At 42.9% G+C, this 26924-nt stretch overlaps 1 protein-coding gene across 1 annotated transcript in view; it reads left to right on the top strand.

Moving 5' to 3' along the window:
* Nucleotides 1-26924, top strand: part of Kcnh8 (potassium voltage-gated channel subfamily H member 8) — a 432454-nt gene that overhangs the window by 384449 nt on the left and 21081 nt on the right. The window contains exons 12-15 of the mRNA XM_045135950.1: nt 5559-5597; nt 13812-14167; nt 18745-18851; nt 21440-21516. Coding sequence (XP_044991885.1) covers nt 5559-5597; nt 13812-14167; nt 18745-18851; nt 21440-21516 — 579 coding nt within the window. The remainder of the gene's footprint in view (nt 1-5558; nt 5598-13811; nt 14168-18744; nt 18852-21439; nt 21517-26924) is intronic.

Genomic DNA, 26924 nt, shown 5'->3' with positions numbered 1-26924 from the left:
GTCACCTCATCTCTCTGAGAAAGGATGGCACACCTCTGAAATTGGAGAGTCTCACTAACTTGACATTTCTTCTTTATTTAAAATATTTATTTATTTATTTGAAGGAGAGAGAGGCAGATAAGTAGAGAGAAAGAAGAGAGAATGGGCGTACCAGGGCCTCTAGCCATTGTACCAAGGCCTCTAGCCACTGCAAACAAACTCCAGATACATTGGGCACCTTATGCATCTGGCTTAAACGGGTACTGAGGAATCAAACCTGGGTCCTTTGGCTTTGCTAGCAAGCACCTTGACATCTGAACCATCTCTCCAGCCCCTAACTCTGAAGTTTCTAACCAGACCTGGACACCTTTGTAAAATGATAGATCACTGGATCCTACCCACCACCGACTGGAAGAGACTCACATTCCATACTTAGCCTGCTAGAATCTAGTTGCTTAAAGAAAACTTCTGAAGACATTCTGTTATCTGCCAGATGTGGAAGTCACTGTGGCAGATGCTGTAGGGTCATGCCAAGCTTTAAAATCCCAGGTTTCCATTAAACTAATACACCATACATTTCAAAGAACCTTTGCCTACATGAAGAGCTAGTTGTCAGAATGAATATACCATGGTACCCTTTCAAACATGGGGGACCATGGTAGATGGAATATGAAATGCCCCCCTACAGCCTCATGTGTTTGTGATTAAACCTTATACTCAGTCTCTAGCTCATGACGATTTGGGAGGTGGCGCTTTGCTGAGGACAGACCTTGGCTTTGTGAGCCAGTCTCTGAGGCCAGATATGTGACTCCTCCCACCCAGATATATGACTTCTGCTTCTTCCTCTGCCATGCTTTTCCTTGCAATGGTGACATTTTGCCTCCAATCTATAAACTGAAATAAACCCTTTCCTCCCATCAGTTTCTTTTGGTCAGAGGTTCTGTCCCAGCAATGAGAAGTTGAATACAGCAATGACTAATGTATGAAAATAAAATTGTTATTCAGATCTAGCAGAGTGTTGGGAAAATACCAATCATTCATATAGTATCTTATTACATATATGTGCTGATATGTATATGTAATGTGCTCAGTTCTACCTGACTCTTGACCACAGATGAGTCTGGTGAAAGTTGAAGTAGGGCTACATTTGATAATTAAAGGCCATAAAAAAATCATAAGAGTGGGGCATAGTGGCCACATCTTTAATCACAGTACTCAGGAGGCAGAGGTAGGAAGATCACTGTGAGTTCAAGGCCAGCCAGGAACTACATAGTGACTTCCAGGTAAGTCTGAACTACAGCAAGACCCTATCTTATAAAACCAAAAATACAATAAGATAAAGGAAGATGAGGGAGAAAAGGAGGGGAAATGTTTCAAAGAAATTATTTAAAAATATATGATTCCATTTAACCCACATAACAGCTAACCTGTGTTCATTTTCTTGCTTCTACTTAGTTACAGACCTGCAACCTTGAGCAAGTCACTTCATCTAGGAATTTTATTTCCTTTTCAGTAAACATGGAGGTTAAAAATGCCTACCATGCTGGGCATGGTGGCACACACCTTTAATCCCAGCACTTGAGAGGCAGAGGTAGGAGGATCACTGTGAGTTCGAGGCCACCCTGAGACTACATAGTGAATTCCAGGTCAGCCTGGGCTAGAGTGAGACCCTACCTTGAAAAAAGAAAAAGAAAAAAGAAACTCTATCATGGGGCAGGAGAAATAGCTTAGCCATTATAACGCTTGCCTGGGAAGGCTTAGGACCCAGATCTGATTCTCTTGTACCCATGTAACCCAGATGCACTAGGTGGTGCATGTATCTGCATTTCCTTTGCCCTGGCTAACGGCCCTGACATGCTCTTAAATAAATAAATTTAATTAAAAAATTTTTTTATTTTTAAAAAATTTTCTTTGTTCATTTTTATTTATTTATATGAGAGTGACAGAGAGAAAAAGGCAGATAGAGACAGTGAGATTGAGAATGGGCACGCCAGGGCTTCCAGCCACTGCAAACGAACTCCAGACGCGTGCGCCCCCTTGTGCATCTGGCTAACGTGGGACCTGGGGAACCGAGCCTCCAACCGGGGTCCTTAGGCTTCACAGGCAAGTGCTTAACCGCTAAGCCATCTCTCCAGCCCTTAATTTAAAAATTTTAAATGCCTACCATATAGGATTTTTATAAGAGTTAATAGACATAATATCTAGGGAACACTGAAAAGGGTACTCACTGCATGATGAATTCTTACCTAATTGACAAATAAGAGAATGACAGGAACTGAGTTCTTGGCTATGGCATTTCGTATTGAAGCTTGCCCCAACAATGGCAATATTACTGGGAACTCACTAGAAATTCACATTCTGAGACCCCACCACGGTTCTCCTGTAGCATAACCTGTTTCCTAATAAGAACCCTAAGTGCTTTGTACACACATAGATGTTCGAGCCGCATTGATACAGGAAAACAACCTAAGGGCTACAGAGATGGCTCCATGGTGAAGGCGTTTACCTGCAAAGCCTAAGGATCTGGATTTGATTCCCCAGTACCCATGTAAAGCCAGACGCACAAAGTGGGTCATATATCTAGAGTTTGTTTGCAGTGGCTGGAATCCTGGTGCACCCATTCTCTCTCTCTCCCTCTGTCTCTCTCTGCTTGCAAAAAATAAAATAAAATTATTTTTTTAAAAAGAGCCAAGCCCTACCTCAGAAAAACAAAAGTAGAAAGAGAGAAAGGAAGGAAGGAAGGAAGGAAGGAAGGAAGGAAGGAAGGAAGGAAGGAAGGAAGGAAGGAAGGAAGGAAGGAAGGAAGGAAGGAAGGAAGGAAGGAAGGAAGGAAGGGAGGGAGAAGAAAGAGAGGAGAGGAAAGGAGAGGGGAGGGGAGGGGAGCGGAGGGGAGGGGAGGGGAGGGGAGGGGAGGGGAACGGAGGGGAGAGGAGGGAAGCGAAGGAAAGCGAAGGAAAGCGAAGGAAAAAGAAGAACCACCTACGATTCGGCAACTTGACCTATCTTATGGTAGCAGCGGGGGGCTGAGAGCCGGGAGCCCCCACATCCACCACACAGGCCACACGTCTCCCATTCCTCCACAGATAATCTGACCTGGAGCTGTCGCTGTTTCCAGAATCCCATTGTTCTTTCTCAGATACACGCTCTCACTGAAAGGCTTTTTATAAACACATTTTCATGTCTACCACAGTAGCAAGCGCACCATAATTTTGTCTTGTTTTTCACATTTTTTAATGATTCAGCTGTCTTATTTGTCACTGTTTAGGCAATTATTATAAAACTTATGTCTAAAATGCTACTGATTAATGCATATTTAGGCAACTAAGCAGATGTAGAATGGGTTGACTGCTTTGATAAAATTAAACATTGATGAAACATATATTTGCACAGCAATAATGATGCCGGCATTTGTATAAATAATAACAGATCTATTTCCCTAATCATCTCAGGCAAAAAATATAATAATGATGAGTGGGTGACAGAAATATCAAACATGTCTGGCTTGCTAGGCAGAGCATTTTCAAGTATATTTTTACATGTGAATAAAAATATGTTAATTTATAGCATCTATTACCACATTAAAATGAAAGAAGTATTAAGCAAGAAACAATGTACATGATATGAAGAACATGTTTTTTAGAATATTTCATAATTTCTAGAGCCTTGCTTATAAACCAGGGAAAGTATCTACTCTTACAATGTTCTTCCACAATACCAGTTTGTGTTTATAGAAAATGTGTTCTTAGCCGGGCGTGGTGGCGCATACCTTTAATCCCAGCACTCGGGAGGCAGAGGTAGGAGGATCACCGAGAGTTCAAGGCCACCCTGAGACTCCATGGCAAATTCCAGGTCAGCCTGAGCCAGAGTGAGACCCTACCTCGAAAAAGAAAAAGAAAAAGAAAATGTGTTCTTAAGGGCTGGAGTGGTGACTTAGCGGTTAAAGGTGCTTGCTTGCAAAGTCTGATGGCCTGGGTTCAATTCCCCAGAGCCCACATGAAGACAGATGCACAAGGTGGGGCATGCTTCTGGAGTTCATGCCCACCCATACATCCTCTCTCTCTCTCTTCCTCTCTCTAATAAATAAATAAATAAAATAAAGATGTGCTCTTAAATCCAATCTTCAGTCATTCTAATATATGCATTTCCACTGTATATTTAGCATCTATGAGACTGAAATCGATCTTACAATTGATGGCCTATGTCAATTTGATTGACAGGATTTTTTTTTTTCTTTCTTATAACCAATGGGATCTTAAGCTCAAATCAGAGATTATGATCCCTAGGGTACTTATTGCATGAGGAATATTTTAGTGAGTGAAGAAATGGAATAGAAGAGACACATTATCTCTCCTCCCCCAGTGCTTAAGCAAGAAGAGGAAGTGGATAAATATAAAATCAATTAAGATTCCATAGACATCAGTTTTCATAGAGTCACAGGGACAATTAGGGAAGATGAGAGGACTTAGCTTAAAAGTAGGAAAGACAGGGGCTGAAGGGATGATTTGCCAGTTAAGGCGCTTGCCTGCAAAGCCTAAGGACACAGGTTTGATTTCCCTAGAACCCATGTAAAGCCAAATGCAAAGGGGACACATGCAGCTGGAATTCACTTGTAGTGGCTAGAGGTCTGGGTGTTCCCATACTCACTCTCTTTTCTCCCTCTCCCTCTGTATCTCAGCTTGCAAACAAATAAATAACTTTTTAAAGTAGGAAAGGGCTAAAGAGATGGCTTAGTGGTTGAGGGACTTGGCTGTGAAGCCTAAGAACTCATGTTGAAATCTCCAGGTCCCAGATAGCCAGACACAGTGAACATGCATGCAATTTCACACACGCACACACAAGGGAGCACACATGTCTGGAGTTTGTTTGCAATAGCTGAAGGCCCTGGCATGCCCATTCTCAATCTCTCTCTTTCTCTCTCTCTCTCTTTCTCTCTCAAAATGAATAATAATTTTTAAGGAAGACTAGGAAAGAAAACCAAGGAGATAGAAATGTAAAAATCAAAGCATAAAGATAGAAAACAGCCAATGAGGTCACTAATATGATGAATGTACCCTAGGTGCTTTGTTCTGTTGCCAACACTCAGCTCAATTCTCCTCCTGTCACAACAAGCTAGCCAGGGACAACTTGGATAGTATGATGGCTGAGGTGTTTCCATTACCTCTCAAAGATATCTTACCTCCTTTCTATAAACATAACACTCAGGCTGGAGAGATGGCTTAGTGGTTAAGCGCTTGCCTGTGAAGCCTAAGGACCCCAGTTCAAGGCTCGGTTCCCCAGGTCCCATGTTAGCCAGATGCACAAGGGGGTGCACGTGTCTGGAGTTCGTTTGCAGAGGCTGGAAGCCCTGGCGCACCCATTCTCTCTCTCCCTCTATCTGTCTTTCTCTCTCTGTCTGTCGCTCTCAAATAAATAAATTATATATATATACATATATATATATATATATATATATATATATATATATATATATAAAATAACACTCCTCAGTGAATATATTCCACTACCTTCTGCTTTTACCACACTCCCAAAATAATGGGTAAGGTTTCAATTACTGTTTAAATTTCTCTTTGTTCTTTCAGGTGATATCAAGATTATCAAACAAATCGACAGTCTCACAGGTATGGCCTTTCGGTTTTCAGTGTTGCTATACGGCTCCAGCTGTCCTCGTCCTTACCATCTTCCTGTCTCAGCTTACTTCCCTAGTGGTGGAATTGCAAGCCCGTGATATTAAGTCCTCCTAAGGGCCTCTTTCACTAAAGAGCAAAATATTTATCTGAGGGCAGGAGAGATGGCTTAGTAGTTAAGGCGCTTGCCTGCAAAGCCAAAGAATACTGGTTCCATTCTCCAGGACCTACATAAGCCAGAGGCACAAGGCATCTGGAGTTCGTTTCCTGTAGTTGGGGGCCCTGGTGTGCCCATTCTCTCTCTCTCTCTCTCTCTCTCTCTCTTTCTCCTCTCTCAAATAAATGAAATATATTTTAAAAATATTTATCTGAAATCTGAGGAACTTAGAATATGTCTGTCTATCTTCCCCAATAGCATGTGGTGTATTTATTTTTCTGTTTTCTTTTTCAAGTAGGGTCTCATACTAGCCCCAGGCTGACCTGGAATTCGCTAAGTAGTCTCAGGGTGGCCTCAAACTCATAGTGATCCTCTCACTTCTGCCTCCTGAGTGCTGGAATTAAAGGCATGCGCCACCATGTCTGCCTTGTATTTACTTTTTACTCCCTTTAATTTACTTCCTATAGCATCCCTTCTCCTTGTTATTGCCAGAAACAATCTATGGAAAGAAAGTGTTTGGAGTTTTGAGGGGATGTTTCATCACGGTGGGGAAATCTTCACAAATCATCAGGGAGGAAGTAGAGAGCGTGAGTTATGAACAACCAGTGAGGCTGGACTAATAAACCTCAAGGTCTACCTCTGGTGACACACCTCCTCCACCAAGGCTCCACCTCCCAAAGGCTCCACCAGCTGGAGATGAGGCTTAATCAACGGCAAATGAGGGGCTGAAGACATGGCTTAATGGTTAAGGTGCTTGCCTGAGAAGCCCAAGGACCCATGTTTAACTCCAAGATCCCATGTAAGCCAGATGCACAAGGTGATGCATGCACAAAGTCACACATGCACACAAGGTCACACATGTGCATAAAGTGGCACATGCATCTGGAGTTCAACTTCAGTGGCTGGAGGAACTGGTGCACCAATTCTCTCTCACACATGCACCCTTGCTCTCATAAAACACACACACACACACACACACACACACACACACGAGGGCTGTAGAGATGGCTTAGTAGTCAAGGCACTTGCCTGCAAAGCTGAATGACCTATGTTTGATTCCCCAATACCCACATAAGCCAGATGCACAAGGTGGCACATGCATTTGGCTTATATGGGGCCTAGAAAGTTGAACATGGTTCCTTAGACTTCTCAGGCAAGTGCCTTAACCACTCAGCCATCTCTCCAGCCCCACGTCTTTATATTTAAGCCTGAAACCACTTGCCACGTCTCTTATTGGTAAGGGTGGTGGTTAGAATGTAAAATGTCCCTCATGGCTTCATGTGTTTTTCTATTTTTATAATTTTTTTAAGAGAATGAGAAAGAGAGAGAGAGATAATTCACACCCCAGGGCCTCCAGCCACTGAAATCAAACTCCAGACACATGTACCACCTCCCTCTCTCTTTCTTCCTTCTTCCCCCTTCTCAAATAAATAAACAAATAAAATATTAAAATGTAAGGAAGTATTTATTTAAGCTCATGTCTTTGTGTAAATATTTGTGTGTTCCAATAAGATATTTTTGCAGGGGTGGGGGATTAAGGTAGGTTCTTGCTGTAGCCCAAACTGGCCTGCAATTTACTGTGTAGTCTGAGTGGCCTTGAACTCATGACAGTCTTCCTACTACTGCCTCCCAAGTGCTGGGATTAAAGGCATGTGCCACCATGTCTGGCTTCAATAAGATTTTTTTTGCATATTTATTTATTATTTTTTATTGCAGAGGTATTTCACCTCCTTGCTCAGGTTTGTTCTTAGGTCTTGTTTTTGTTTATTTGTTTATTTGTTTTGAGGTAGGGTCTCACTCTAGCTCAGGCTGACCTGAAATTTACGATGTAGTCTCAGGGTGGCCTTGAACTCACAGCGATCCTCTTACCTCTGCCTCCAGAGAATACTGGGATTAAAGGTGTGCACCAGCACACCCCGCGTGGGTATTTTTCTTGAAGCTATTAGGAATGAATTTTTTTTTTTTTATTTGAGAGCGACAGACACAGAGAGAAAGACAGATAGAAGGAGAGAGAGAGAGTGGGCGCGCCAGGGCTTCCAGCCACTGCAAACGAACTCCAGACGCGTGCGCCCCCTTGTGCATCTGGCTAACGTGGGACCTGGGGAACCGAGCCTCGAACCGGGGTCCTTAGGCTTCACAGGCAAGCGCTTAACCGCTAAGCCATCTGTCCAGCCCAGGAATGGAATTTTTGATGGGATTTTTCCTCAACAAGCTTGCTCTTGGTATAGAGAAAAGTTACTGATTTGTATATGTTGATTTTGTATCCTTCTGCTTAGTGGAAGTATTTCTCAGACCTAAGTTTTCCTGGTAGGTCTTGTCAGTATAGATTCTTCCCGTCTGCTACCAGGGGGATGTGGCTTCTCCCTGTCCTGATTGTGTCCCATCTACTGCTTTCCTTGCCTTCTTGCTCTAGCTAACAGCCCCAGTGCTATATTGAGTAAGTGTTTTGAGAGTGGGCATTCTTACCTCATTTTAGAGAAAATTCTGGGTTTTTTTTTTCTCATTTAGAATACAGTTGAATTTTAGAATACAGTTTCTCATTTAGAATATAGTTTCTGCCCTTTCTTCAGTTAAGGCATATTCTTCATGGCTTTTACCAAAAAAAAAAAAAAGATAAACTTACTTTGTTAATACCCTTTTCGTTGTCTGCTGAAGTAGTCTGTTTTCTATATTTGTCTATTTACATATTGTAATACATTCATCCATTTCCATCTGTTGAAAAAACCTCCTAGGATATAACCTACCCAGTCATGTTGTATGATCTTCTAAATGTGTTCTTGAATAGGATTAAGAAATTTTTTGAGAATTTTTAAACAATTATTTTTATTTATTTATTTGAGAGAGGCAAATAGAGAGAGAGAATGTGCATTCCAGGGCCTTTAACACTGCAAACAAATCCCAGATGCATGCACTACCTTGTACATCTGGTTTATGTGGGTACTGAGGAATCAAACCTGGGTTTTGCAGGCAAGAACCTTAGCCACTAATCCATCTCTCTAGCCCAAGAATTTTTGCATCTATAGTCATTGAAGAAACTGATTTATAGTTTTCTTTTCTATTATATCCCCGTGTGGCTTTGGTAATAGGGTAATACTAGCTGCATATATTTGATTTTTGGCAATGGTTCCATCTCTTGCTATTTTGTGGAACCTTTTTATACACGTGTGTGTGCTTCTGTGTGCATGCATACGTGTTCACATGCATGTGGAATTCAGGGTACTGGAATGAAAGGCGTGTGCCACCACACCCAGCTACACCATCAAGTTTGAAAGAGAGGTTTGCTGGGTAAAGCAATCTTGATTAATAGATACTCACTTTCATGGTATTTTTGTTTTTAAATATTGTTCTATGCTTCCTGGCTCTTGGGGCTGCTGATGCAATGTCTGTGTTGGACAGGCTTCTGACGTCCACCAGAGCTGTCTTCACTTTAGTCCTTGCCTGTCTATGAGTATTATGGGCCACACTTAGCTTGGCTGTTTGTGGGCTAAGCGTGTTCTCTCACCCTCCCACGACCCCCCAGCTCATACCCGAAGGTAGCTAATGTTCCAGCTGTGCGTGATGCGGGGCAGGGGTGGGGACCTGCCACTGGAGTGAGGAGTGTGGAATCGCCACAACGCTGAGGTCTACGTAGGTGGAGGACTTCGCACTTCCAAGACCTCCTGTTACCGGTCACGCTGCCGCAGGGACGTTGCTGTGGGCATCCAGTAGACTATGGAGCATCAGTGTTGGGGCTCAAGAGGAGAGAATGTCAGATAAGTGGTTCCAGCAACACTGAACTTGCTCCGTTCAGACTCAGGGCTGAAGAGCGGTAGGGCTGTTCTCAGCTGAGGAGATCTCCTCCTGGCCAAGTGCGTCCCACAGGGCCCCACCGCCTCAGCAGAGCCTCCTACCGCCTTCTTAGTTCGTCAGTATCTCAACTTCAACTCTCCACAGCTGCTTCCCAAGGCTGTCTTTCACTGTGGGACTGTGATGGGTAAAGTTTCACTCCTTGTCTGGTGGCTGTCCCCCACCTTCAGGCCTACAGAGTAGCTCAGCTTCAAATAATAGTTTGTCTGTCTCTCTCTCTCTCTCTCTCTCTCTCTCTCTCTCTCTCTCTCTGTCATACAGAGTGACAGGATGGAATTCCTCACTGTGGCTGACCCATCTGCCAGATTAATTACTCTCTCATCAAAACACACTAGTTTTGAGTCCTTTGAAGACTGTAGGCTTGTTCCAGAGATAGAGCTCCCAGTGTCTTTATATATTTATTTTATTTATTATTATTGGTTTTTGGTTTTTGAAGTAGGGTGTCACTCTAGCTCAGGCTGACCTGGAATTCATCATGTAGTCTCAAGGTGTCCTTGAACTCATAGTGATCCTCCTACCTCTGCCTCCCAAGTGCTGGGATTAAAGGCGTGCACCACCATGCCCAGCCTCTTTACATACATACATACATATATATATGTATATTCATTTATTTTTGTGGCACCTTGTGGAGTCTTCGGGTTCCCTCCATGGGGAGCACACAGCTGCAGCTGTGCTGAGCTGATCTTCTTCTCCGTATACTGACTGTCCTTGTCACTCTTCAGGTAGCTCATCACTGCCTTGGTGAATTTCTGAAAACTCCTCTTTCTCTGTTTGGAGTAGCCTCACTCTTTTATTTCTTTCTTTATTTGCAAGCAGTGAGAGACAGGGAGAAAAGAGACAGACAGAGAGAGGAGAGAATTGGCATGCCAGGGCTTCTAGCCACTGAAAACAAATTTCAAATGCATGCACTACTTGGTGCGTCAGGCTATACATAGGTACTGGGCAATTGAACCTGGGCCATTAGGGTTTGCAGGCAAGCACCTTAACCACAAAGCCACCTCTCCAGCCTTTGCTTTTTTCTGATTCTGACTCTTCTCCTTCACCAGGTCATAGGGAGTAGCTCCCAGTCCTCTGCCTTACCTGGAGTCCTCTCAACGGAGCTGTTTACAGTCCTTGTTATAGTTTGTTACCAAAGCCACGCAAGAATACCACAGTCTTAAGGTGGTACCTCACAAGTGATTTCATTTTGTTTAAAATTGGGAATCAGGGCTGGAGAGATGGCTTAGCAGTTAAGCGCTTGCCTCTGAAGCCTAAGGACCCAGTTTGAGGCTTGATTCCCCAGGACCCACGTTAGCCAGGTGCACAAGGGGGCACACACATCTGGAGTTCGTTTGCAGTGGCTGGAAGCCCTGGCACGCCCATTCTCTCTATATATCTGCCTCTCTCTCTCTCTCTCTCTCTCTCTCTCTCTCTCTCTCTCTCTCACTCTCAAATAAATAAATAAAAATTAACAAAAAAAATTTGGGAATCAAACATTTTTTTGTATCAAGAGGCCCTGACACACCCATTGTTTCATTCATTAATTCTCTCCCCCACCCCTTGCAAATAAAAATATTTAAAATAAACTTACAGAAGAAAAACTCATGATAAGTTATTAGTCAGAGGATTCTATTCAAACCAATGGAGACTCATTTAAACAAAGGAATGAATAAATTTCAGTGCCAAGGTAAACAGAAGTCTAATTAGAGAATGCACTCATTGTTTTTTTTATTTCTCTGAGATTTGCCCTGTTGTGTCGTTAGCTGGGTAAAGCTAATTTTTCTGTTCCACAATGCATAAATGATACCAGGCAAATGGATCCATGTAGGTCCATTTTTCATTAAAGCATGGAGCTTTAAATATTGTGGGGAAAACAAAAAAAAAAAAAAAAAAACAGCAACAACTAAAAACAACATTGGGACTCCCCAGTAAAGACCTTATGTCTTCACATCTAACTAGAAAGAGAAATCTAGCAATACCATTGTGTTCAATAGTCTTGAGGCATTGATATGGATATACCAAAAGCTCATGAATATGTAGTGGAGAGATGACTTAGAAATTAAGGTGTTTGCCTGTGAAACCAAGGGACCCAGGTTCCATTTCCCAGGACTCATGTAAGCCAGATGCACAAGGTAATGCATGTGTCTGGAGTGCATTTGTAGTGGCTAGAGGCCCTGGCACACCCATTCTCTCTCTATCTGCCTCTCTGTCTCTTTCTCAAGTAAATGAATTAAAAAGAAACCACAGTTGCTGTGAATTCATAAATGTAATGGGTATGCCTTATCCAGAAGACAGCGTCCCACAGCAGCCCCTCCATTCCTCCTGCTCTTACATTCTTCCCACCCTCCTCTTCCACCCCAGTGCTCTTGGAGTATGAGATGGAGTGGTGTAGATGTCCTGTTTAGAGCTGAACACATAATACTCATGTATGCTCACCACATTTTCTAGCTTGGCACTAACCTCTGCCCATGACAGAAAGAAATTTCTGTCACTGAGGCTAGGAGCAGGACAAATCAGTAGACACAAGCATGGCTATTCAGAAGGCACACTGACAACCCGTCTACTTAGCATAGAACAGTAGCAGAGGTTCCCCTTGGACCTGTGTCCTCCCCTAGCCAAGGGATTTTGACCAGGTTTACATTGCCAGGCATGAATGCCCTTCTGTGAAGAAGATATCAATAAAATCCAAAAAGGGATGGTCACCCTGTAACAGTCATGCCACTATTGCACCTAGTGGGCCCATCTTGCCTGACAGATTGGTGGCGGAACACACAGGTCCCCGCTGGGGAAGACATCTGATGACTTTTCTCCCCCTCCCCCCAGGCAATTTATGTAGCAACTTCCTGCACTATGAAAGCTAATCAGCAGGGAAGAAGCTTCCTGGATCAATTCAGTTTAATTTCTCAATGTCCTACAACTGAAAGATGTGATGGCTTCAGCAATGGGGACTTACCATCTAGTTTTGGTGGGTAACCAAGAGCTCTGACAATCGCCTATATCATTTTGGGGGACGCTTCGGCCTCCCTGACCAATATCTCTTGCAGATGGGTTTTGGCAAGTCTGTTGCTCCTGTCTTTTCCAAGGTCCCTTAGAGGGGTGCGCCAGGGGGGTTTGCTCGATGTCTTGTTGGTCGTTTCTGAAAACAAGGAAAGCTAGAAGCCAGATAGCTAAGGATCCCTCACTGTTCTGTCCATGGCATCCAAAATAGAAAAAAACAAAATTCTCAAGTATATTATTATAGGGGTGATCTCAGTGTAAAGTATCACTAAAAGATCTTGTGATTTGGGCTCTGTGGTTAAAGACACTTGCTTGCAAAGCCTGATAGACTAGATTCAATCCCCAAGATCCACATAAAGCCAGATGCACAAAGTGGCTCATGTGTCTATGTGTCTGGAGTTCATTTGCAATGGCAGGAGGCCCTGGTGTACCCATTCTCTCCCTCTTTCTCTCTCTCTCTCTCTCTCTCTCTCTCTCTCCCTTGCTGTCTCTTTCTCTCTCTCTCAAATGAAAAAGGGCTGGAGGGATTGCCTAGTGAATAAAGCGTTTCCTACAAAGCAAAGAACCCAGGTTTGATTCCTCAGGACCCATGTTAGCCAGATGTACAAGGGGGCACACACGTCTGGAGTTCATTTGCAGTGGCTGGAAGCCCTGACATGCCCATTCTCTCCCGCTCCCTCCCTCCCTCCCTCTCTCTCTCTCTCTTGCTCGCTCTCTCTGTCTCTTTCTCCCTCTCTTTCTCTGTCAATAAATAAATAAATATAAAATATAAAAAACTTTAAATAACATGAAAAAGAGAAAAAAGTATTTGCAATTTTAAATCTCAAAGCCCAATACTCTATTAAAATGAAAAAAAAAAGTCTTTATTCCATAGAGCATGTCATATGCACTGTTATGAGTGACTAGCTAAGTAAAATCTAGGTGTGATACTTTTTATACAGCTTTCCACTAAGGCAATTTTATCAAAGACTAGTTAATGGTGAAAACCGGCAAAGCAAGGAGGATAAACCCAGAGATAAAAGCAGGGGAGATTTTTGAAATTAAAAAAAAAGAAAGAAAGAATAGGATTAATTATTCAGAAAAAAAAAAAAAAACTTGAGTTAAGTGAGTAGTAAGTCCGTAAGTGGTTTGTCTTGGTTCCAGGAGGCCTCCAGCATGAATGCAATTGTTCTTACAAAGCCTTTGCCATGTGCTCTAATCTATATTCTCCCCTGCCACCACCGATTTAGTCAGAGCCCAAGGGAAATGGCAGCATCAAGAGACTCCCATCCATTGTGGAAGATGAGGAAGAGGAAGAGGAGGGGGAGGAAGAAGAGACCGCCTCGCTCTCTCCCATCTATACTCGGGGATCCTCCTCCTCTCGCAGCAAGAAGATCGGAGGCAATAAAAGCTATCTCGGCTTAAGCTTAAAGCAACTAGCCTCGGGGACGGTGCCCTTTCACTCGCCCATCAGAGTGGCCAGTGCGAATTTCCCCCAAACCAAACCGGAGGCCGACACGCCTAGCCACGGGAGGAGGAAAGAGAAGAACTTGAAATTGCAACTTTCCGCTTTGAACAACGCCGGGCCCCCAGATCTCAGTCCCAGGTAAGAGCGCACATCACGGACGGCTTCCCGGGTGGGCGTCCACACTCCGGCTGTGCTGCCCTTTAACCTTTGGTGCCGCTGAATCAACTGAATGGTGTGTGCAACTTTTAGAATATAGGCACAGGTGTGTGTGTGTGTGTGTGTGTGTGTGTGTGCATGCGTGCGTGCCTGTGTGAATGGAGGCCGAGAGAGTGAGAATTATATTTATAATATTCCCAAAGGAATTTGTTGGAGCTGGAGAGAGCCCAGTGGTTAAAGGTTCTTCCTTGCAAAGCCTAATGGCCTGAGGTCAATTCCTCAGTACCTACGTTTGGCCAGGTATACAAAGTAGCACATGCATCTGGAGTTTGTTTGCAGCAGCTAGAAACCATGGTGTGTCCATTCTCTCTCTCCCTCTCGTCTAATAAATAAAAATATTAAAAATTGAGCCGGGTTGGAGAGATGGTTTAGCAGTTAAGGCACATGCCTGCAAAGCCTAAAAATCCAGGTTCAATTCTCCAGGTCCCACATAAGCCAGATGCACATGGTAGCACACGTCTACAGTTCATTTGCAATGGCTAGAGGCTCTGGTTTGCCTGTTCTCTCTCTCTCTCTCTCTCTCTCTCTCTCTCTCTCTCTCTCTCTCATAAATAAATAAAGAAAAATAAATTACAAAAACAATCGACCTGGAGGGGCCTGGAGAGATGGCTTAGCGGTTAAGTGCTTGCCTGTGAAGCCTAAGAACCCCAGTTTGAGGCTTGATTCCCCAGTACCCACGTAAGCCAGATCCACAAGGTGGTACTTGCATCTGGAATTCATTAGCAGTGGCCGGAGGCCCTGATGCATCCATTCTCTCTCTCTCTCTCTCTCTCTCTCTCTCTCTCTCTCTCTCTCTCTCTCTCTCTGTCACTCTGAAAGAAAGAAAGAGAGAGAGAGAGAGAGAGAGAGAGAGAGAGAGAGAGAGAGGAAGGAAGGAAGGAAGGAAGGAAGGAAGGAAGGAAGGAAGGAAGGAAGGAAGGAAGGAAGGAAGAAAGAAAGAAAAGAAAGAGAGAAAAAAGAAGGAAGGAAAGAAAATTTTAAAAATCGAGCTGGAGAGATGGCTCAGCAGTTAATGTGCTTGTCTCCAAAGCTTAATGATCCTAATTCAATTCCCCCGGACACACCAAAGGCAGATGCACAAAGTGGGGCAAGCATCTGGAGTTTGTTTCCAGCAGCTAAAAGCCCTGGCACACCCATTCTTTTTCTTTTTCTCTTTCTCTTTCACTTTTTTTCTCTTTCTCTCTCTCTTTCTCCCCTTGAAAATAAATGAGTAAAGTATTCAGAAAATATATTTTTAAAAATTCATTAAATGTTTATCATTTTTTGTCCCTTTGGATTCATTTAGCTCTATGAATCTATTGTAATTCACAACCTGATAGTGTATAATTAAAATAAATGAGATACAGCAAAGTCCTTTCATGTAATCCTCTTAATGCCTGATCTTAGCAAATGCTACATGAAGCAGTGGGCTGGACTTCTGAATGAAATGAAGTGCTGGTTTCCATTCTCACGCTGTCTGCCTCGTTTTGAGGATGTCAAAGCTTAGTTTGATTTCTGTGTGCTTCAATAGGTAACAGCTTGATTTTCTTTTATTTTTCTGTGTGTGTGTGTGTGTGGTGTGTGCATGTGTGTACGTGTGTGGGATCATGTGTATGTCAACGTGCACGCACACATGGGTACGTATAGCGGCTGACATCAGGCATCTTCCTCCACTCCGTTTACTGAGGCAGGGTCTCAACTGTGAGTGCCAAGCGTGCTGAGTCAGCTGCTGCGCTTGCCCACGCGCTCTGGCAAGTCCCGGTGGATGCCCACCACACCCTGGGCGCCGCTGCCTCCACACCCACCCAGCGTCAGCATGGGCGCCACGGTCTGGACTCCCGTCCTCACCCATGCGCAGCGAGCACTTTACCAGCCATGTCCCCAGCCCAAGCTTGATTTTTTTTTTTCCATTGAAAATAAAATCACTTTAAATACTTTGCTTATTTATTTATTTGAGAGAGAGAGAGAGAAAATGTGCACTCCAGGGCCTCCAGCCACTGCAAATGAACTCCACACGTGTGCACCACCTTGTGCATGGATCCTGTGGGGGTGTATGCTTGGAATCCTGTGAAGTCACTCCTATAATCTTGACTATAAAGTTGTCAGACCTAAAAATGCAAACTCTGGGCTAGGGAGAAGGCTCAGTGGCTAAAGGCATGTGCTTGCAAAGCCTGCTGGTCTGGGTTTGATTACCCAGTACTCACTTAAAGCCAGACGCACAAAGTGGTATTTGTATCTAAGCGGCCCTGAAATACCCATTCTATCTTACGTTGTCATTCTCTCTCTCATCTCTCTCTCTCTCCTTGCAACTAAAGAAATTGAAATATTTTTAAAAGAACTGAAAACTGGTCCAAAATTCTCTCTCTCCCTCTCTCTCTCTCTCTCTCTCTCTTTGAGGTAGGGTTTCACTCTAGCTCAGGCTGACCTGGATTTCACTCTGTAGTCTCAGGGTGGCCTCAAACTCACGGTGATCCTCCTGCCTCTGCCTCTGCTACCATACTGAGCTCAAATTCCCTTTGTTGACTTATAAACCTAGGGATCTTTCTGATATACTATGTATTCAATTGTTCACTTAAAGAACACAACTTATCCATTATCACAGGCTATGAAAACACAAAGCCAGAGCTGGAAAAGAAATACTTGCGTATAATATGATCCTATACCTACATAAATGTTCATTAGCATATAATTTACTTATAGAAATGTGTATTAGCATATAATATGATCCTATACTTACAGAAATGTGTATTACTGCATAATATATATCCTATACTTATAGAAATGTATATCAGTGTATAATATGGTTGTATACATATAGGAATGTATATCAGTGTATAATATGACCCAATATTTACAGAAAGAATATATGTACTTCCACATAAGAAAAAATGTTTTGAGTACATATGCCAAAATATTCATAGTAATGGTGAATTACAGCGATTTTTTGTTATCTTCATGCATAAATTTTCTGCAACAGACTTGTATTATGTAGCAAGTGAAATAGATATTATTTACCAAGAGAAAAGATTAATATCATAAGAATTAGTAATATCTCAATGTTAACACACTCCCCTGCCATGATTACAAGCACAAGTATTCTCAAATTGAGAGTTTTGTCCAAGACTGCAAGTGCCACTGAACTTGTTTTTACTAATGTTGTCATTAAGTAATTCTTTTTTAATTTAAAAACTTTCTGTTTATTTTTATTTATTTATTTGAGAGCAACAGAAAGAGAGAGAGAGAGAGAATGGGCACACCAGGGCCTCCAGCCACTGCAAATGAACTCCAGATGCACGCACCATCTTGTGAATCTGGTTTATGTGGGTCCTGGGGAATCGAGCCTCGAACCAGGGTCCTTGGTCTTCACAGGCAAGCACTTAACTGCTAAGCCATCTCTCTAGCCCAAGTAAATTTTTTTGGTGTGGGGGGGATCAAATTGGCAGGAGAGTAGGTAAAAATAACTCCTGTGTGTATACCTTAGTCTGAGTTTATTTTAGATATTTATTTATTTACTTTCAAGCATAATGAGAAAGTCAGAGTGAGAGAGAGACAGAGAGAGCATGGGCGCGCCAGGGCCTCTTGCTGCTGCAAACGAGCTCCAGATGTGTGCACCACTTTGTGCATATGGCTTTCCATAGGGACTGGGGAACTGAATCCAGACCATCAGGCATTACTTAACCACTGAGAAGTCTCTCCAGCCCTTATCTGAGTCATGAATGCAGGAATAAATAGAAGTCTGATTTTTACAGCATACATGTCCAATAAAAAGACAATGTGAGCTGAAATTGAGAGCCATGTATGTCATTTTAAGTTTTCTAGTATTTTCATTTTTAATGTGAAAAACACAAATGAGATTAGTTTTAATAATTAATATATTTTATTTGAAGATAATATGTCCCAGATATTATCATTTAAATGTAAAAATAAAAACATATTTAAGGGCTGGAGAGATGGCCTAGCAGTTAAGCACTTGCCTGTGAAGCCTAAGGACCCTGGTTCGAGGCTCGATTCCCCAGGACCCATGTTAGCCAGATGCACAAGGGGCGCACGTGTCTGGAATTCCTTTGTGGCTAGAGGCCCTGATGCACCCATTCTCTCTCTCTATCTGCCTCTTTCTTTCTCTTTCTGTGTGTTGCTTCCAAATAAATAAATAAATAATAAACAAAGAAAATTTAAACATATTTAAATAATGTATACATTTTTAAAACTTGTTTTTCAAAATCAGGAATGCATGTTGTACGTATAGCACTAACCAATTTACATGTCCCCACCAGTCATGGAAGACGGTGGTTACCCCAGTGGAAGACACCAGGTCCCCACCTGTTATCTAAGCCAGTGGTTATCAGCTTTGGGTAACACAAGCCCCCAGTAGTCACCTAAGACCGTGGTTGCCCTTGATGGACACCACAGCTCTGCAGTACCCAGAATTTATGAATCCTAAGTTTCTTACAACTCCCATAGAAACACCAGGACTCATGAGGGCAATTGCACAACCAACTGATTTCCTATACTTTAAGCAGGGTTGTGGATGGCATTGAAGATGGGAATAGCAGTGAAGAAAGTCAGACTTTCGACTTTGGTTCTGAGCGAATCAAGCCAGAGCCCAGAATTTCTCCTCCTCTTGGAGGTAAGTGCTCTCTTTAGCCCTCTCTTGATGGGTGTGGTGGTTTGATTCAGGAGTCCCCACAAAAATGAATGCTAGGTCCCTGGCTGGTTGCAGTTTGAGAATTGGATCCTCCTGGAGGTGGTATCTTGTTAGGGGCAGACTTATAGATGTTACAGCCAGCTTCCCCTTGCCAGTGTTTGGCACACTCTCCTGTTGCTATTATCCACTTGATGTTGGCCAGGAGTGGGGTGTCCAGCCTCTGCTCATGCCATCATTTTACCCTGCCATCGTGGAGTTTCCCTCAGTAAGCCAAAATAAACCTTTTCGTCCCACAAGGTTCTCCTGGTTAGGTGGTTTCTTCCAGCAATGCAAAGCTGACTGGGAAATGTCTCTCTTTAGCCTGTGGTGCTTGCCAGCACATTATTTCTCTTTCTTTCACTGTTCTTCATGTCACTGAATGATTTGACTTGAGTTTATTTCCAAGTTAAAAGACATTGTGTGTCCAGGCTGGATGTCTGCCATTTAGCAAACAGAGCCTCAAATTTCTGCAATTCATCAGAAAGTATTCATGTTTTTCTGTTGTGAATTTAGACTAATTCACAAAATCATTACCAGAGGAAATGTTGTGGTGATTGCACACTCTAAGAACATTGATGCTGTTTAACCAATTTATTTAGTGAGACGTTATGTACTTGTATATTGTCAGGGGATAAACAACTTCAGAATCGCGTGAGCCAGTTGAATGAGGGAGTACAAGAACTTCGAACTTCTAATAAGGGTGAATTAATGTATATAAAGACACTCCCAACTCAAGTCCAAGCCTCTCCCTCCCTTCTTCCCTCTCTTCTTCCTTTTTTGTCTCTCTCCAACCCTCCCTCTCTCTCTTGCAGCCTTGCCCACATAAAGAAATCTGTCAACATGTAAAAACCAGAAATGACAAGTGAACTCTAAAGCACAGGGGGTCTGGAGAGATGGGTTAGTGGTTAAGGCACTTCCATGCAAAGACCCTGGTTTGATTCCCTAGGATCCACCTACTTCTCAGTTCCCTTGTTTTTAAATTTTTTTTTTATTTATTTGACAGAGACAGAGAGAGAGAGAAAGAGGCAGAGAGAGAGAGAAAGAATGGACATGCCAAGGTCTCTAGTCACTGCAAACAAACTCCAGACACATGCACCACCTTGCACATCTGGCTTTACATGGGTACTGGGGAATTAAACCCAGGTCCTTAGGCTTTGCAGGCAAGTGCCTTAGCCACTGAGCCATATCTCCAGCCCTTAGCTCCCTTCTATACCTCCCCCCATCACTTACCCCCTATATCCATCCATTTAAACAACAGATTTTCTTTGTTCTACCTCCTAAAACTCTCAGATCTGTCTAGACCTTCCATACTTACTGCCGCTCTTCTTTCCATAGCCACCTCCATCTCCAGTCTACATTGCTACCCAAGTGCTTTTCTTTCTTTCTTTCTTCCTTTCTTTATTTTGGGGGTGGGGGGGAGTTTCAATGTAGAGTTTCACTCTATCCCAGGTAAGAATTCATTATGCAGTCTCAGGGTAGCTTTGAACTCATAGCAATCCTCCTACCTCTGCCTCCCAAGTGCTGGGATTGAAGGGGGGTAACACCATGCCCTGCTAAGTGCTTTTCAAGTGTCTCTTTCCTTTGCTGAATTCTACAGGAGAATCAATTACATGTTCTATACTTTTTACCATGTCCTATAAGGCAATTCTGGCCTATGGTATATGACTATCATTTTTTAAATGAATGAGTTGTTATTACAAGATTTTTCTGTGAATCCAGCTCTTCACACTCTACACTGGGCTGTTTGGAGTGATTTTTTTTTTTCTTCTTCTACTTATAACTGATGAGAGTTAGCCTGATTAGAGAGAATGATTCTGTCAAATCTTTGCCGGTTCAACTAGCACTGACTCATTTGTACGTTCTGTCCTGGAAAGAAATAAATGTACTTGGAAGAATCACAGATAAGAAAAGTAGGAAATGAGAGCTCTCTTCTTTGGAGTGGCCCGCACAGACAGGAGACGTGTGAAGAGACTATTCCCTGAGATAGAAGGGAATAAAAAACGCTCTCGTGAGAGTCAGTATTTCCAAAGGAGAGAGAGTGGAGCCAAGGAATGTCTGTGCTGTGTGAGCATAGACTGATACATTAATGACCAAAGGGGAGAAAGCATGCCAGACTGTAACATGGCGAACTGACCCAGGGTGGTCACACTCACTGCTACGCTGTGTGGCTGGTCCCAGGAGTCTACCAAGCACCATCCAGAAAGGGGCAGGAGACTTGTCTGGTCCTGGGCAGAACCTGCAAGGGCACAGATACCACAGAAGGGCTTAGTTTTGTTTGTTTTTTTTTGGGGGGGGGGAGCAGAGAGAGAGAGAGAGAGAGAATGGCCCCTAGCCACTGCCAACGAGCTCCAGATGCAGGTGCCACCATGAACATCTGGTTCACATGGGTACTGGGGAATCAAAGCTGGGTCCTTAGGCACCAGAGAAGTTTTAAGGTGATAACTTGGGCTTTCTTCCTTCATGTCATTGCCCTGATATCCAAATATACAAGTGCTTCCTGAAAGGTTCATTCTGTGCACATCATTTTACAGACCCAGAGATCGGAGCTGCTGTTCTGTTCATCAAAGCTGAGGAGACAACGCAGCAGATCAACCAGCTGAACAGTGAGGTAGGCACGGAACATTCTATGGCAGTGTTGCTTGGTGGGCAGAGACGGGAGCCCATGACCAGCAGCAGCAGAATTCAGTAGTGCTGTGGTCATCTCCACACTCCTGGCATGAGCATCCAAACCAGGCACAGTTTACAGGAGGAAGGGGCTTATTTCAAGTTGACAGATCCCGGGGGGGGGGGGGTATGTTCCTTCAGTGGTGAAAAAAGTGGCTTCCAAACATCCCAGCAGAGAAACAACCACACAGCCAGAAAACACCAAAACCATCAAGCAGGAACGGGAAGCAACAGCAGAGCCCCTGGCAGAACTCAGACTTCTCTGCACACCTTTCTGCTGGAACCCAGATCCGCCCCCAACATAATTTAGGACTGGATCCCAGAATCCACCCCCCACTGACACCTCCTCCAGCCTGGCAGCTGGAGACCCAAGTTACAAGCTTCAGTAAAACACCTGAGTCTATGGGGGACACACATTCAAACTACCCCAAATAGGAACTATCAGGTTCTGCTGTTTCTTCCTCCAGAAAAAAAAAAAAAAAAAAAAAAAAAAAAGATGTCTTCTTAGCCTCATGGGCACACCAGGGCCTCTAGCCATTCCAAATACATTTGCCACTTTGTACATCTGGATTTACCCAAGTACTGGGGAACTGAACCTAGATTCTTAGGCTTTGCAGGCAAGTGCCTTACCTCTGAGCCATCTCTCTGCTCTGGCAAATGATTTTTAGCTAAATACTTGAGTTAGTGATTCTTGGGGCAGGGGGAGGAGATGCTTATAGCTTCTCCTTTTATAGTGCAGATAACTTTTCCAAGTCAGGAGTAGAGAGCTGCACTCTGCTTTTATTTTTGTTCTGGCAGTGTGGTCCAGTGGCAGAACAGTGAAAACAGATATCCACATGAGAACAAAATATTCTCCCAATGTGATTCATGTGTATTCATGATTGCTCTCTGGTAAGATGAGATAAATGTTTTTACTCTTGTCATGCATTGATGTAAGAAGGCCAAGATAAGACTATCAGTGGTCCAATGATCCTTCCTTAAAGATTAGATTTTCTTTGTAGTCAAATATCTCATTTCCTCATAGTTGTATCTTAAGCCAAAAAGAAACGCCTATTCTTTTACACACAATTTAATTTACATAGACTTGAGGCTTGACCTAATAATGCAATAAAACCCACTAAGCATGTGCACTGATGATGTAAATTCACCTCCTACTACAAAGGTGTGCTTATTAAGTGCAAGGATAATACAAATTGACTTTTGTACAAAGTTATTCTTATTATACTTTCTAAATTGTGTTTTCATCACATCTCCTTCAGAGCAAATTTACATATATATATATATATATATATATATATATATATATATATATATATATACACACACACACATACATGCTCTGCTATGATATGATATAATATGATAATATAAAGTCCAAGCCTGATTTTATCTATTTATTTATCTGGAAGGAGGCAGAGAGAGAATGGGTACCTCAAGGCCTCTAGCTACTGCAAACAAACTCCAGGTGCATGCAGTACTTTGTGAATCAGGCTTTACGAGGGTACCGGGGAAACGAACCTGGGTTGTTAACTTTGAAGGCAAGCACCTTAACTGCTGAACCATCTTTCCAGCCCCCAAGCCTAATTTTCTGTTTTATGTGCTTCTTGGTCTTTGTGGATGGGATATGTTGATTGCTCTATTCTTTGTTTATTCTATTTGGTTACCAGAAAGCAAGAAAAGAATTGGTCATAAATGTGGAATATAATGTATGATACTAACTCTACCACCCAATAGGCCAACCACGAATATAGTTTTGCAGACAGTTGCAGGTTGCTGGGATGAACATCCAAACCTGGCACAGTTTATGGAAGGAATGGTTTATTTCAGGCTCACAGATCCAAGGGAAGTTCCATCAGTGGTGGAAGAAGCCGCTTCCATCCATCCCAGCAGAGAAACAAGGCACAGCCAGCAATACCAAAAGCAGCAGCCCAAGCCAGCAGCCCACCCTTCGCCCTGCAGAGCTCAGCCCTCTCTGCCTGCCTTTGCGCTGGAAATCAGATCCAGATCCGCCCCAAACACACCTTAGGGCTGGACCCCACGACAGTCCCCAGTGACTCCTCCTCCAGCCAGGTGTCTGGAAACCCAAGTTACAAGGTTTAATAAAACCCCTGAGTCTATAGGGAACACACACGCAAACTACAACCATAGTCAAGGTATATGACAGAGAGAAAGGGGTCCTGTGTGAGGTGGGAGGACATTTCAGAATCCTCTCGTGATATTTGCTAAACATTTTAAGACGGAATAAAATTGTTCACCGGTGTGTAGGTTTCATCATCACAGTAGGATAAAGACAAGAAAAAGCCAGAAGAGATGTGATGTTGGTACGAACCTGTATTCAAAGACCAGGCTTAACAGTGTAAAGATGTGGGGCAGCCACCAGTTCTTTCCCTAAGAAAATTCTTAGCAAATGGCAACAAAGTCACCACGGGGGCCAAGGACTGTGAGCCCAGTGCTCCGTTGCTGAAAAGGCTTGTCAGTGAACGTCACTTGCGTTCTCCTTTCTGGGCTGACCCAGAAAGACAGGGGCAAAACTAACCCTGAGGTGCTGCTGGCACCCGGCAAACAAACTCCAGGTGCATGCAGTACTTTGTGAATCAGGCTTTACGAGGGTACCGGGGAAACAAACCTGGGTTGTTAACTTTGAAGGCAAGCACCTTAACTGCTGAACCATCTTTCCAGCCCCCAAGCCTAATTTTCTGTTTTATGTGCTTTATGGCACAAAACACTGCCAGGGAAAGAATTGCTATCCTGCAGGGACACAAATATTTAGATCTTCATTATGCGGCTTCAAGAAGGTATATATATATATATATATATATATATATATATATATATATATATACCTTAAAGATTAGATTTTCTTTGTAGTCAAATATCTCATTTCCTCATAGTCGTATCTTAAGCCAAAAAGAAACGCCTATTCTTTTACACACAATTTAATTTACATAGACTTGAGGCTTGACCTAATAATGCAATAAAACCCACTAAGCATGTATATACATATATATGTATATATATATACATATATATATATATATTCATGCTATTCCTGAGGTCGTGTGGGTCTTCTATGAACTAGTAATAAAATCTGTAATTTCCGGGAGTTGTGGAACATGCCTTTAATCCCAGCAGATGGGAGGCAGAGATACTGTAAGTTTGAGGCCAGCCTGAGACTACATAGCAAATAGTGAATTCCAGGTCAGTCTAGACTACAGTGAGACGTTACCTTGAAAAATCAAAAAAAAAAAAAAAAAAAAACACCAATCTGTAATAGAGTTGGTGTGGGAACTTAATACTGTGTGGCGAACATGCGCATCCTACACCTAAAGCTTCAGCTTGTTTAATGACTGGACAGTCAACGGGGACCCCTTCCTCACACAAGGTGAGATCGCTCTACCTTTTTACCACCTCTGGGATGATATGAACAATGCTGCTATACACATTCATGTACAAGTATTTTTTTAAATATATATTTTATATTTTATTTTTATTTATTTATTTAAGAGAAAGAGAGAGAGATACAGAAACAGGCAGGTAGAGAGAGAGAGAGGGAGAGAGAGAGAGAGAGAGAATGGGTGCACCAGGGCCTCCAGCCACTGCAAACGAACTCCAATGTGTGTGCCCCCTTGTGCATCTGACTTATGTGGGTTCTGGGGAGTCGAACCAGGGTCCTTTGGCTTTTCAGGCAAACACCTTAACCACTAAGCCATCTCTCCAGTCCTAAAAGTGTTTTTTTTTTTTTTTTTATTTTTTTAATTTGGAAGCAGAGAGATACAGAGAGATAGATAGACAGACAGACAGGGAGCATGAGCACTCCAGGGCCTTCAGCTACTGCAAATGAACCCTGGATGCATGTGCCGTCTTATGTATCTGGTTTTATGTGGGTACTGGGGAGTCAAACCCAGGTCGTTAGGATTTTCAGCAAGTACCTTAACTGCTTAGCCATTATCTCCAGCCCCAGGTATACATTTGTTTAGTGGTTTGAATCAAGTATCTCCCATAACCTCCTATGTTCTGAATACTAGGTCCTCAGCTGATGGCAATCTGAGAAACTGGACCTTCCTGGAGAAGGTGTGTTGTTGGGGGCAGGCTTGTGGTTGTTATAGCCAGTTTCCCCTGGCCAGTGTTTGGCACACTCTCCTGCTATTGTCCACCTGATGTTGACCAGGAGATGATGTCCAGCCTCTGCTCATGCCATCGTTTTCCCCTTCCATCATGGGGATTCTCCTTGAGTCTATAAGCCAAAATAAGCCCTTTTTGTTGTTTATTTTTATTTATTTATTTGAGAATGACAGACAGAGAGAGAAAGAAGCAGAAAGAGAGGAAAGTGGGCACGCCAGGGCTGCTTAGCCACTGCAGACAAACTCCAGATGCGTGTACCCCCTTGTGCATCTGGCTAACGTAGGTCCTGGGGAATTGAGCCTTGAACCAGGGTCCTTAGGCTTCACAGGCAAGAGCTTAACCGCTAAGCCATCTCTCCAGCCCAAAATTAATTTATTTTTTAAATCTCACTGTTTCATGGTCCATGGTGGTGTGTAACTTGAAGACATTTTCATGACCATGCATCTCGTAGTTAAGAAGATTGTCCACATACCCCTTAAGCTGATTTTACACATCCTCCCTCCCATCCATTGTGCCCTGGGACAATTCCACTTCCGCTTTCATGTTGTGTCCATACATACACATATACATGCATGCGAATCTACAAACGAAAGAAAACACATTTGTCTTTCTGAAACGGGATTACTTTGCTTAACCAGATCACAACTAGTTTCATTCATTTTCCTGCAAATGACATCTCTCTTATTTTCATTTTTATTTTTTTATTTTATATTTCATTATTTTATGATAAAGAGACAGACAGAGACTTGGCACACCAGAGCCTCAGCCACTGAAATCGAACTCCAGGTGTTTGTGCCACCTAGTGGGCATTCAGAATTCTGAAGTTTATGGGGGGCACCTGGACCAAACCCCCGCAGTATACTATTTCTGGACTCAGTTCAAGTCTACTATCTACTATGTCTATTTGTGTATTGGTTCCATGCTATTCCTCAATTAATTTTTTTTACTTTATTTTTATTTATTTATTTGAGAGAGAGAAAAAGAGGCAGAGAGAGGGAGAGAGAATGGGTGTGCCAGGGCCTTCAGCCACTGCAAACAAACTCCAGATGCATGCGCCACCTTGTGCATCTGGCTTACATGGGTCTTGGGGAATCAAACCAAGGTTCTTTGGCTCTGCAGGCAAATCCCTTAACTGCTAAGCCATCTCTCCAGCCCCCCCCATGCTATGTTTTTATTACCGCTATGTTTTTATTATATTATTATTGCTTAAGATGCTATGAAATGATGGAG

This window comes from Jaculus jaculus, chromosome 16, assembly GCF_020740685.1.
Source record: "Jaculus jaculus isolate mJacJac1 chromosome 16, mJacJac1.mat.Y.cur, whole genome shotgun sequence".
Lineage (NCBI taxonomy): Eukaryota > Metazoa > Chordata > Mammalia > Rodentia > Dipodidae > Jaculus > Jaculus jaculus.
The sequence above is the reverse complement of the archived record's forward strand: the minus strand, read 5'-3'. Positions and strand labels throughout refer to the sequence as shown.